This window comes from Centrocercus urophasianus, unplaced genomic scaffold (assembly GCF_019232065.1).
Source record: "Centrocercus urophasianus isolate 14NV4802_14NV808 unplaced genomic scaffold, USGS_Curo_1.0 seq_455, whole genome shotgun sequence".
NCBI lineage: Eukaryota > Metazoa > Chordata > Aves > Galliformes > Phasianidae > Centrocercus > Centrocercus urophasianus.
In genome coordinates, this window is record NW_024885039.1 from 1 (window position 1) to 11,917 (window position 11,917).

General features: G+C 57.3%; 1 protein-coding gene and 1 long non-coding RNA gene across 2 annotated transcripts; one reads left to right on the forward strand and one right to left on the reverse strand.

The window, feature by feature from the left end:
* Window positions 1–200: 200 nt before the first annotated feature.
* On the reverse strand, window positions 201–2,765 carry DAZAP2 (DAZ associated protein 2). The gene is made up of 4 exons (XM_042834311.1): window positions 2,639–2,765; window positions 1,418–1,539; window positions 774–1,016; window positions 201–339 (listed from the first exon to the last, which is right to left on the reverse strand). Exons 1-4 carry the CDS (start codon window positions 2,763–2,765, stop codon window positions 211–213), a joined length of 621 nt encoding a protein of 206 aa, XP_042690245.1. The 3' UTR covers window positions 201–210.
* A 40-nt stretch (window positions 2,766–2,805) lies between these two features.
* LOC122168755 lies at window positions 2,806–5,117 on the forward strand. Its single transcript, XR_006171353.1, has 2 exons — window positions 2,806–2,862; window positions 4,668–5,117. It is a non-coding gene; the product is annotated as an uncharacterized LOC122168755 (long non-coding RNA).
* Window positions 5,118–11,917: the final 6,800 nt, after the last annotated feature.

The following is an 11,917-nucleotide window of genomic DNA, read 5'->3' on the forward strand; positions in this document are numbered from 1 at the left end:
ATGGAGGGATGGCGGCCGCGGTGGGGTTCAGGAGCAGGAAGACACCTCGGCTCTGCCGCCTCAGGTTAATTTGGGACGGAAGCAGTGACACGGTGAGAAGTGCTGACGGTTCCTTACACACACGTAGGCCCCCCCCCCCCCCCCCCATCCCCCAAAAATCCCCCCCCCCCCCACCACAGCCGCCGCCGCCACCCAGCCCCCTTTCCTTCTTCACCAGATAGTGTAGCCACCGTCTGAGCCTCCCAGGAAGAAGTTGCCCTTCCTCTGCGTCACCAGAACGTTGGCTCCCTGCATGACGGCCAGCTGTGCTGCGTTGGGGGGGCAGCCGGGAGGGGGGGGCTGCAAAACCCAGAGGGGGGGGGCTCAGAACTTCAGGGGGATGCAAGGTTGGGGGATGGGAGAACATCCCCAGCTGTGCTGGGATGGGGAATGGGGGCATGGGGAGAGGCAGGGGGAGGACAACAACCATAGGGGGGATGGGTTGGAAGGGTGATCAGAGCCCCCCACCCTTCTGAGGTGGGGGGAGGGGCAGAGCTGAGGGCAGCACTGCAGATGAGACCTGACCAGGGCAGAGCAGGGGGGAACAACCCCTTTCCCTGCCCCACTGCACCGGGGGACAACCCCCCTCCCTGCCCCATTGCCCCCCGTCTGTCGATGCAGCCCAGGGCACAGTCAGCCTGCAGCTGCACTTTTGTGACCCCCCCCCACCTCCCAGGTCAGAAATCAAGGCACGTCTCCTCCCTGCAGGTTTTTGGGGCTCAGTCTGTACTCACAGGGATGCTGGCGGTTCCTCCAGCCCCAAACCTCGCTCCAGCATCAAAGCCACCTTCCACCAGCACGGTGGAGCCCGGCGGGTAGACGGGTCCCACGGGGTAATAGGCCATGGGGACGGAGGAACCGATGGGCCCCACGGCCACGGATTGGGCCACGGGCAGGAAGACGGAGGCACCCGGATACGCTGCCGACATGGTGGGGACGGTGGCAGCCCCCAGAGGGACGAAGCTGGGACGGTAGAGCTGCACAGAGTCACGAGGCAGGGCGTTATTCCAGGCTTTATGGCCCCACACACCCGTCTGCTTCCTCAGCCTCGAGGTGGACTTTCACCTCCTGCTCTGCCACCCCCCACCCTGAGTTCTAGTGCATATTTCCCCCCCCTTTCCTCCCCCTGTTGTTTTCTTCACCCCTCCCCCCCACCCCGTTCTGCACCCGGAGGCTCTGTGCCACCTCTGCTCCAAAAAACAAAAATAAAGTGCTCAGACTTCAGTTCTACAGAAAGATTAAGGGCAGCAAAAAGTCAGAGAGGCAGAGAGGAAACGCATTTATCAGCGTACCCGGAGCTGCTGTTTGTTTGTGGGTTTTGGTTTCTTTTCTAATCTTTTAATCCTTATTATTTCTGAAGAAAACAAACTCTGCTCACCTCGGAGTACGCAGGAGGAGCGTCGGTGTACGGCGGGGGCTGCGGGAGGGGCACAGTCTGTGGGTACACGGGGGGGTTGGCAGCGCTCTGCACGGGGTAGGAGGGCTGCGTGGGGTACTGCCCTATGGGGGGAGAGAGGAGGTCACAGCCCGACCCACACACAGCCCCCAGATCCCTGCTGGGGACGCTGGGAAGGTTCTGGTCACTAGAAAGTGGAATTCTGGAGTTTCGGTGCTGCGTTGGATGGAGGGAGATGGGGAAAAGGGGAAGTCTGGTGAAGAAATGTGATGAAACCGCAGCGATGAGGGCAGCTGCTGGGAATGCTGCAGCTGATTCCGGGCCGTGGTTGGGGCACATGGGGGTGGGGGGGGGGGGACTCTGGGGGTGGGGGAAGGAAGCAGGGGGGGTTGCGGGGTTATAGCAGACCCAGAGCAGAGCAGGGGGGCCCCCTCCAGCCCGTGGGGTGCTGAGCCCCAGGGTCTTCGGGTGCCATGCTGGGCTATGGGGCAGAGCACGGGGAGCAGTGCCGTGGGGGAGGGGATGCTCTGACCCCTTTGTTTGGCGGTGGGGGGGAGGTGGGGAGGTTCCTACCCTGCCTCGGTGGGGTCCAATCCCCAGCAATACGCGGTGGGAACCCCCTGTACCGGGGGGTGCTTTCCCCGTGCCATGGGGTTCCCCCGCTGCCCCTCTGGGGGTCTCCCCTTCCCATTCACCCCCTGACATTGGATACAGCCCCCCTCCCACCTTCCCCCCAATCCCAGAAGAGGCAATGATCGCTCCTCCACTCACCCCCCCCACGTCCCATCCCCCACGCGGGGCTCCCCAACGCCCCCCGTCCCTGTCAACCTCCCCGCAAAGACAGAAACCCCCCCAGTTCCTCACCTTACCCCTCCGCACGGCCCACCCCCCATTCCTCATCCGGGAGGGTCTCCGCTCCGCCCCTCCCCCCTGGCGTTGAACGCAGCCCCTCGTGACGTCATCCGGGGATTCCCCCCCAAGCGCTCCCCCGCGGCGCACACAGGGTTAAACCCCGGCCGAGCCGCCCGTCGCCATGGCAACACGCGCGCCCGCCCCCCGCAGTGCCGCTCCTATTGGTCCGTTCCGCTGCTGCGGCGCGGCCCTTAAAGGCGCCGCGACCCTCTTAAAAGACGACCCCCGGGTGGTGACAGCGGCGGCGCGGCGTGACCCCCGGCGTTGCCCCAGGCGCGGCGCGGTGCTTGCCTTTGCCGTTCATGGCGGCGGCGGGGGGCGGCGGTCCCGCTGTGCCCGCGCCGCGCTCTGACTGCTGCCTGTCACTGCGGCGGGCGGCGGGCCGGAAGTGGGCGCCGCACGCACGGCGCTGCGTCATCACGCAGAGGGGGCAGGGCCGAGCCCCCTTAAAGGGGCCGCAGCCCTTAAGACGGGGGAGAGGTGGGACTGCCGAATAAAGAGATGGAGGGCGGCAGGTGGGCGACGGGGACCCTCGAACAGATCGTAGAGTAGTGGGGGGGGCCCAGTCAGGGCTTTGGGGGGGCAGCATGCAAGGACTGCAGTAGCGAGGGGCTTCGAAGGGCCCTGAGGGGGCGCATGTGGGGTGGGAGGGGGTCAATGGAGGGTGGCCCAGGGGTCTTTGGTGGTGGGGCAGGGGGGATATGTGGCCCAGGAATCATTTGTGACGGAGAGATGAGGCCTGGAAGTCACTGGGGGGAGATATTTGATGGCCCCCATCGCACTGCGGCTCCCTGCGGGGCTGTGCTGAACACCATCGCATTCCCAGCCAAGCTTGTTTCCTTCACAGCCCCACCCAGCACAGCCCTGCCAACCACCCCTAATTAAAACAAAACAAACAAAAAACCCTAAAAACAACAAACTTCCAACCCATTCGACGATGGGGTACGGAGTGGTAGAGAGCTTTAAGAACCCTTCCAACCCAAACATCCCATGGTTCTGTGACCTTGCAGGACCTTTCCAACCCAACCAGTCCACAGTCGAGAGTGGCAGCGAAGTTTCCTGCCACAGCCTCCAATTAATTTGATGTTTAAGGGCCAAACACTGTTAGGAAAATCCATCGCCTTTGGAAGCAGAGTTCTGGATATGCAGCTCTGGATTTGGAGCTCTGGATGTAGAGTTGTAGATGTGGAGCTCTGGATGTGGAGCAATGGATCTGGAGTTCTGGATTTTTAGTTCTGGATGTGCAGCTCTGGACCCCCCACCCCTCCTTGCAACCAACGCATCACCATTCTCCCAGAGGAGAAATTGCTCCAACAAAGAACCCCCAGCTCTCTTTTATGGTTTTTCTGCAGTCTCAGGGCACAGCCCTCTGCTCTCCAGCTTTTTGCCTTCCGTGCTGGCATTGTGTTCCCCCTCAGTGTAAGCCAACACTTCATGAATAATGTAGTATTGCTGATGAATATGCAGCTGGCTGGCTGCTGTGCCTTGGAGGGCTTGTGAATAATGCAACGGGAAGAGCTCTGGCTGGAGCTGGCTGCAAAGCACACATGTGTGTGTTGGGATAGAGCCGTATTTACCCTTCGAAGTGGGAGAATGGCTGGAAGCATGCCCATGGCACTGCAGGGTGTGAAAGCAGGGCATAAAGACCAGAGAGGCATAGGAACAGTTGGAAGGGTCCTGAAAGAGCACAGAGCCATTGGATGATTGGGTTGGAAGGGTCCTGAAAGGTGATGGAACTATGGGGTGGGTTGGAAGGGTCCTTAAAGGTCATAGAATCATAGACTGGTTGGGTTGGAAGGGGCCTGAAAGATGACAGAAGCATGGAATGGTTGGGTTGGAAGGGTCCTCGAAGGTCACTGCACCAAAGGATGCTTGGATTGGAAGGGTCTTTAAAGTTCATAGAGCCGTAGGATGGATTGGAAGGGTTCTTAAAGATCATGGAATTGTGGAATGGGTTGGAAGATCATAGAGCCATGGCATCATTGGGTTGGAAGGGTTCTGAAAGATCGTAGACCCATAGGACGGGTTTGAAGGGTCTTTAAAGATCGTAAAACCATGGAATATTTGGGTTGGAATGGTCCTTGAAGATCATAGAACCATGGGATGGTTGGATTGGACGGGTTCTGAAAGTTCAGGCAGCCTTTGAGCATCACCACAGCCTCCTGCACCCCACAGATCTCTCCTTTAAGAGGAGCAATGCAGTTGCTGATATCAGTGCCCCTAAATCAGGTCTGTGCCAGTGGAATTTTGGGGAAGAGAACATTTAAAAAAGAGCTAAAAGCCACATTTAAGATCAGATTCATGGAAGTTTGTTTGGCAGCACGGAAGCCAAGAGCAGCCCGGTGAGCTTCTCCCTGCCTGTTCAACATCTGGAATACCAATCGCCGAGTTCTGGGAACATCTGGAACGCCAATCACTGAGTTCTGGGAACACATAGGACAAGTTGCTTTGCAGCACGCACCTCCCTTGCAGGGCTGGAAACGTTTTATAGAGCAAATCTGATGTGGCAGAATCCGCATGGTCAGCTGCAAACCCTTCCCTGCCCTGGAACCATTTGTGATTTCTGCAGCCAAATCAGCAAAAGGAGCACAGGAGAGGAAGTTGCAGTCAGGGTTTGAGTTCTGCCAGCTCTTCCCATCAAACAGTTAATTAACACCCTCCTCCCCCCACCCCCAACAAGTTGTTTTCCTTTAGGAAAAAAAATAAGCTTCTCGGCACTCGTAAAACCAATTCCTCTCGAAGGGAAATTAAAAATGCAACATGCACCCTCTTCCCCGTGTGCGTTATATTAAGCAGTATGCCAATGTATGCAAATGAGGCAGAAATTTAACTAGATAGAAGTGTTTAAATATTCATAATCGCAGCACAGCGTATGCAAAGCGGGCTCTCGGCAGAACGAGGCGGCGGTCTCCAATAACAGCTGTGTGCAGAGGGGGTGCTTCGATGGACTGGGGGTGAAAATGTGGCCCAGTGTTCTGGATGGGGCCTCCCCAGTGCAGAGCGGAGCTGGGCAGCTCCTCTCCCCTTCCCCTTTTCCCCCTTCCCCCCTTTTTCTCTTTGCCCTCTCCCCTTTTCTCTTTTCTCTCTTCCCCCCTTTCTCTTCTCCTCCTTCAGTTTCTCCTGCTGGCTGCATTCTGTGATGTGCCCACCAGGGAACCGTCAGCCTTCTTAGCCAATGGGGCACGCTGCTGGCTCGTGGTCAAATGTTGGCCAACTGTTGATCAACAATTTGTCAACTGTTGGTCAACTGTTGGTCAACCGTTGGTCAACTATTGGTCAACTGTTGGTCAACTGTTGGTCAACCATTGGTCAACCATTGGTCAGCTGTTGGTCAACTGTTGGTCAACTGTTGGTCAACCATTGGTCAACTGTTGGTCAACTGTTGGTCAACTATTGGTCAACTGTTGGTCAACTGTTGGTCAGCTGTTGGTCAGCTGTTGGTCAACAGATGGTGAAGCATTGTCCAACCAGGACAACATTGGCTTTCTGGGCGACAGGGCACGCTGTGCTCACATTCAAGTTTTGGTCAACCACTGGTCATTCATTGGGCAACTGTTGGTCAAGTTTTGGTCAACCACTGGTCATTCATTGGGCAACTGTTGGTCAACCGTTGGTCAGCCAGGACACCATTGGCCTTTTAGACCACACTGCTGGCTCACGGTCAACTATCAGTCAACTGCTGGTCAACCACTGGTCAACCAAGACAAGATTGGCCTCTGGGCCACCAGGAGATGCTGCTGGCTCATGGTGAATCTGTGGACAGCCGTTGGTCAAATGTTGGTCAGCTGTTGCTCAATCTTTGGTCAGCCATCGGCCAACCATTGCACCTTCGGCCAGTTAGGCCAGCAGGACACACTGCTGCCTCACCGTCACCCCGTTGGCCACCAGGAGCCACAAGTTCTTCTCCAGAGAGCTCAATTCCAGCCACTCATTCACCAGGAATCCCATTTTGTGAGTCCTAGCACATTTTGTCCCATCCTCGCAATGATCAGGAGTGCACCCAGGCTGCAAGCGACAAAAGTCCAACGATTCACCACAAGCAGAGTATTATGGGGTGCAGAAATAACTCACTCAGCAAAGACAGCAGCAGGTGTCCCCCCTCCCAAGCTTACATCACTGTGGAAGAGGTAAAAATAACTCAGCCCTGTCCACACACGCTCATTAAGAGACACCGATAACTGAGATTAATTTGGAAGTTTTGTCTTTTTTTCCACTTTTTTGTGTGTGTGTGTTTTGTTTTCCTGCCAGGGTATAAGAAGGAAGTTTCCATTCACAAAAGATGCAGAATGCCCCATACCACACCTTGGTCCCTTCTTTTTAATGACTCCAAATGAGCCCTAATGGATTCACAGACGGGCTTGGAGCGCTGCAGAATGGCACCTGTGCTTCGGTGCAGCAGAAACGGCGCCCTGCCCTCTGTTAATTACGTGGTGACGATTAATTACCTGTTGACAATTAAGGGAACCTCGCACCTGATCTGCTCTGTGTCCCTACATCCCCATCCATAAAACCAGCACCCCATTGGAGGGGACTCTAAAGATCCACCCCCCCATCCCACCCCAGGCTTCATAAGATCAGAGCCCCCCCCCCCCCTCCCGCAGCCTTTATAGGGTGGGAGCCCCCAACCCCTCCTGTAAGCTTTGTGGGATGGGAACCTCCAACCTTCCTGTGGCCTTTATAGGACCAGAACCCCCAGCCCCCCTGCAGCCTCTATAGGATCAGACCCCCAACTCTCCTGCAGCCTTTTTAGGATGGGAACCCCCAGCCTCCCCTGCAGCCTCTATAGGATCAGACCCCCAACTCTCCCGCAGCCTTTTTAGGATGGGAACCCCCAGCCTCCCCTGCAGCCTTTATAGGATCAAGCCCCCAACCCTCCTGCAGCCTTAATAGGATGGAAACCCTTAGCCCCCCCCATAGCCTTTATAGGATCAGACCCCCAGTGCCTCTCTCAGGCTTCATAGGATCAGAGCCCACAGCCCCCCACTCCCCCCCCAGCCTTTATAGGATCAGCCCCCAACCTGTCCTGTAAGCCTTATAGGATGGGAACCTCCAACCTTCCCGTGGCCTCTATAGGACCTGAACCCCCAGCACTTCCTGTAGCCTCTATAGGGTCAGACCCCAACCCTCCTGCAGCCTTTATAGGATGGGAACCCCCAGTGTCCCCTGCACCCTTTATAGGACCAGAACCCTTGGCCTCCCCTGCAGCCTTTATAGGATCAGACCCCAAATCCTCCTGCAGCCTTAACAGGATGGGAACCCCCAGCCCCCTGTTGTCCCCGTTATCGAGGTGCATCCTGTCAGGGCCATCTGCCCTCGTTAGGGCCATTGCGACACAGACCCCAATATGAGGATGCAGCAAATGGCGTTTATTGAACAGCGACTTACATACCCTAAATGCTTCATCTACGCCCCTAAAGCGAGCATCATGATTTCCAAAACAGAGCAGGGGAATCGCCTCACATCCCGACTCCTCGTTAGCGCCTGCTACAACAGCTCCCCCTCCCCACGCTCCATAGAGCCTTGCTCCATTGCAGCCCGTTATTCGCTTGCTGCCCAACAGCTCCAGCCCAGGTTGTGCAGGGGGTGAAATGCTACATTCTTAGGTAACTTAAGCTAGGCCACTCGTCTCAGCATGAAGGCGCATATGAAGGTGACAGACCTTCACATATAACATGGTGACAAGCACTAAACACATTAATGTTAGGATTAATAAGGTCACAACCGGATGCAGTGTGGAATTTAACACCCCTCTCACTGTTGGTGACAATCCAAGGAGCGTTTCCCACCAGCCGTGTTCTCCACCCCTCTTCACCCTTTCCAGGACACGAAGTTTCTCTCTCTTGCATCACGGTGAACAGGGATTGAAGTTGAGGGGAGGAGTTGGCCCAGGTTGAGGGAGTTGGGAAGGACCTGGGGCCTCTCGGTTCCACTCCCACTGCCGCTTCCCTGCTGTCTCTTCCCCCTGCATCCTCTCCTTTACTCGGGCACTGCGTGCAGCCAGGCAGTGTACAGCATCACAGCATCACAGCATCACAGCATCACAGCATCACAGCATCACAGCATCACAGCATCACAGCAGCACAGCAGCACAGCAGCACAGCAGCACAGCAGCACAGCAGCACAGCAGCACAGCAGCACAGCAGCACAGCATTGTAGGGGTTGGAAGGGACCTCCAGACATCATCGAGTCCAACCCCCCGCCAAAGCAGGTTCCCTACAGCAGGTTGCACAGGTCGGCATCCAGGCAGGTCTTGAACATCTCCAGAGAAGGAGACTCCCCCACCTCCCTGCAGCCTGTTCCAGTGCTCCATCACCTCACTGCACAGCCGTTCCTTCACACATTGGTGCAGAACTTCCTGTGCTGCAGTTTCCAGCCGTTTCCCCTTGTCCTGTCTCCACTCCCCACTGAAAAGAGTCCAGCCTCGCCATTCTGCCCCCCACTCCTCAGATATTCATAGACCTGGATCAGGTCCCCTCTCAGCCTTCTTTTCTCAAGGCTGAACAGACCCAGTTCACTCAGCCTTTCCCCATAGCAGAGATGCTCCAGGCCCCTCACCATCTTGGTGGCTCTCCGCTGGACTCTTCCCAAGAGCTCCCTGTCTGTTTTGTACTGGGGAGCCCAGAACTGGACGCAGTGCTGCAGATGAAGCCTCACCATAGCAGAGCAGAGGGGGAGGATCATCTCCCTCGACCTGCTGGCCACTCTCTTTTTAATGCACCCCAGGATGCCGTTGGCCTTTTTGGCCACAAGGGCACACTGCTGGCTCATGGCCGATCTGTCGTCCACCAGGACAGCCAGGTTCCTCTCTGCACAGCTCCCCTCCAGCAGCTCATCCCCCAGCCTGTACCGCTGCATGCAATTCTTCCTCCCCAGATGCAAGACTCTACACTTGCTTTTGTTGAACCTCATCCGGTTTCTTACTGCCCAGCTCTCCAGCCTGTCCAGGTCTTGCTGGATGGCAGCACGGCCTTCAGGCTGTCAGCCAATCCTCCCAACTTCGTGTCATCAGCAGACTTGCTGAGGGTGGCCATACCTTACTTTGATGCAGCCCGCTTGGCCACACCGACAGCACAGAACCCGCGCTCCAACTGCAGCGACAGCAAACCCTTCGTTGGTCAGAGATGCTGTCTTTTGCTTACCCAGAATAAATCTGATCATCTCCTCAGGCGTACCGAGTTGCAGAGCAGTTTAAAGTTCCCTAACCTCCGTCTGGCTTTGTTGCTGGAGACAGTCCATCATAACTGGGCCTTGCGCCGATTTTGGGAGTTCTGACCCCTCTATGGCTTTCAAGAGTCTGTCCACAAAGGAGGAGAATGATTGATCAGCCCCTGGGTCACTTTGGTCCAGGGCTCCGCTGCCTCCACACCATTGGCTACTCTCTTAAACGCCTGAATCATTGCGTCCATAGCCGCTATAAACTCCCCTGGTCTGAGCCCAGCTGCTTGTCCCTGGGGATTTTCCACCCCCTGGCCATTCCTGCCAAGCACATCAGCAAGGACCCGTGCAGTGGGTGCTTTGGGCTTGGTTCCGCTCACAATCCTGCCATCCACTCTGAGCACCACAGTGTATGCTGTACCGGCGACAGCACCATGCGCATCCAGTTCATTATGTTGTGAGCAGGAAGGGGGCCTGCGGATGTCATGGCCTCTAAGGCGTTCAGGGTGAGGGCTGAGCTCAAGCCTTGCTCCTCCATGCAGCCTGGCAGGCTCCAGCCCTCTGGATCTCGAGGCACCCGCTCAGGGTTTCCTCCACTGCTTACAATAACCGGGAAAACTTCAGTGCTCTTCCTTCATCTATCGGACTGGATCCGATCTTTCCCCAGTCTGTTAAGGTGCCCCCCTCAGTTCCCCACTATGGGGCCGCTCCCCCTCCCCATCCCGTCCTCTTCCAGGACAACAGGAGGTTGCAGCTGCCGCGTTTCCCATCCTCCCCGCGCCTCCCCCGGCTCAGCCTTTGCCTCACACGGCGTTGTCTGCTGACGAGTCTCCCGATGGGTGACGCAGGCTCTCATTTCTGCAGAAGGAGATTGTGCTCGAGTCCACGGCTCCGTTGGCCAGTCGCCGTCTTGTCTCCCTCCATCAGCCGCGGTCGGAGCAGATGGCGCCGCTCGCACGGCATCACCCGAGCACCTGCGGGTCACAGCGCCTCCCGCCTCCCCTCCGTTCCCCACCTGCCCGTCGTCCCGAACAGCGCTAACATTCTGCTGACCCTCACCCAGACCCCTCTCGTCTCCACCGGCTGCCATAAGCGCGCCCCCAGCCCCCCCCTCCCCCCCCCCGCGTCCGGGGCGAACCCGAGATGCTGCCGAGCGGCCCCCCGTCGCTTCCCCCTCCTCCTTTGCTGTTAGTAATATTCCCAGCACCAAGCTCCCGTCCTGAGTTCTGCACCCCATTGGGCGCTCATCGCGTGCTGCGCGAGCAGCAAAATAATCTCATCCCACTTCCGAGGCTTCAAAACGTCCCTGCGGTCCTCGCGCCCCCCCTCCCGCTCCGAGCGGGACGCTGCGGCAGCCGATTCCTTCTTAGAAGGCGGATCCTGGCCGCCGCAGCCCTTCCCCAGCTGTAACAACACGTTTATCACCGACTCCATCCCGGCCAGGATCGGATCACACACCGCATCTCGGCTGACGCTCCTCCCGCGGGGCACCGCTTGTTGTCCCCGTTACCGAGGCGCATCCCGTCGGGGCCATCTGCCCTCGCTAGGGCCGCTGCCGCTCACACCCCACTATGAGGATGTAACAAATGGCGTTCAGTGCAACCGAGCAGCGGCTTTAATCTCCGAAGTGCTTCGTGGACGCCCCTAAAGCACGCGTCGTGATTTACATAACAGAGCAGGGGAACAGAGCCCCCCTGCAGCCCTTATAGGATCAGACCCCAACCGCGTCACATCCCCATTCCTCGTTAACGCCTACAACAGCGCCCCCTACAGCCCTGATAGGGTCAGACCTCCAGCACCTCATGCAGCCTTTATAGGGTGGGAACCCCCGCTGTAGCCTTTATAGGATCAGACCCCAAACCCTCCTGCAGCCTTTATAGGATGGGAAGCCTATACCCTTTATAGGATCAGAACCCCCAGCACTTCCTGCAGCCTCTATAGGACCAGAACCCCCCCAGCAGACTCTACAGGATCAGACCCCCAACCCTCCCGCAGCCTTTATAGGATGGGAAGCCCCAGCCCCCCCTGCGGCGTAGCTAGGATTGGACCCCACCCCCCCCCTGCAGCCTCTATAGGATCAGATCCTAAACCCCCCTGCAGCCTTTATAGGACCAGAACCCCCAGCCCCACCCCACAGCCTTTATAGGATGGGAACCTCCAACCTTCCTGTGGACTTTATAGGACCTGAACCCCCAGCACTTCCTGCAGCCTCTATAGGATCAGCCCCCAACCCTCCTGCAGCCTTTATAGGATGGAAACCCCTAGCTCCCCTATAGCCTTTATAGGATCATGCCCCCAGCACCTCTCGCAGGCTTTATAGGATCAGAACCCCCCTACACCCTTTATAGGTTCGGACCCCCAGCACCTCTTGCAACCTTTATAGGATGGGAATCCCAGCCCCTTTTTGCAGCCCCC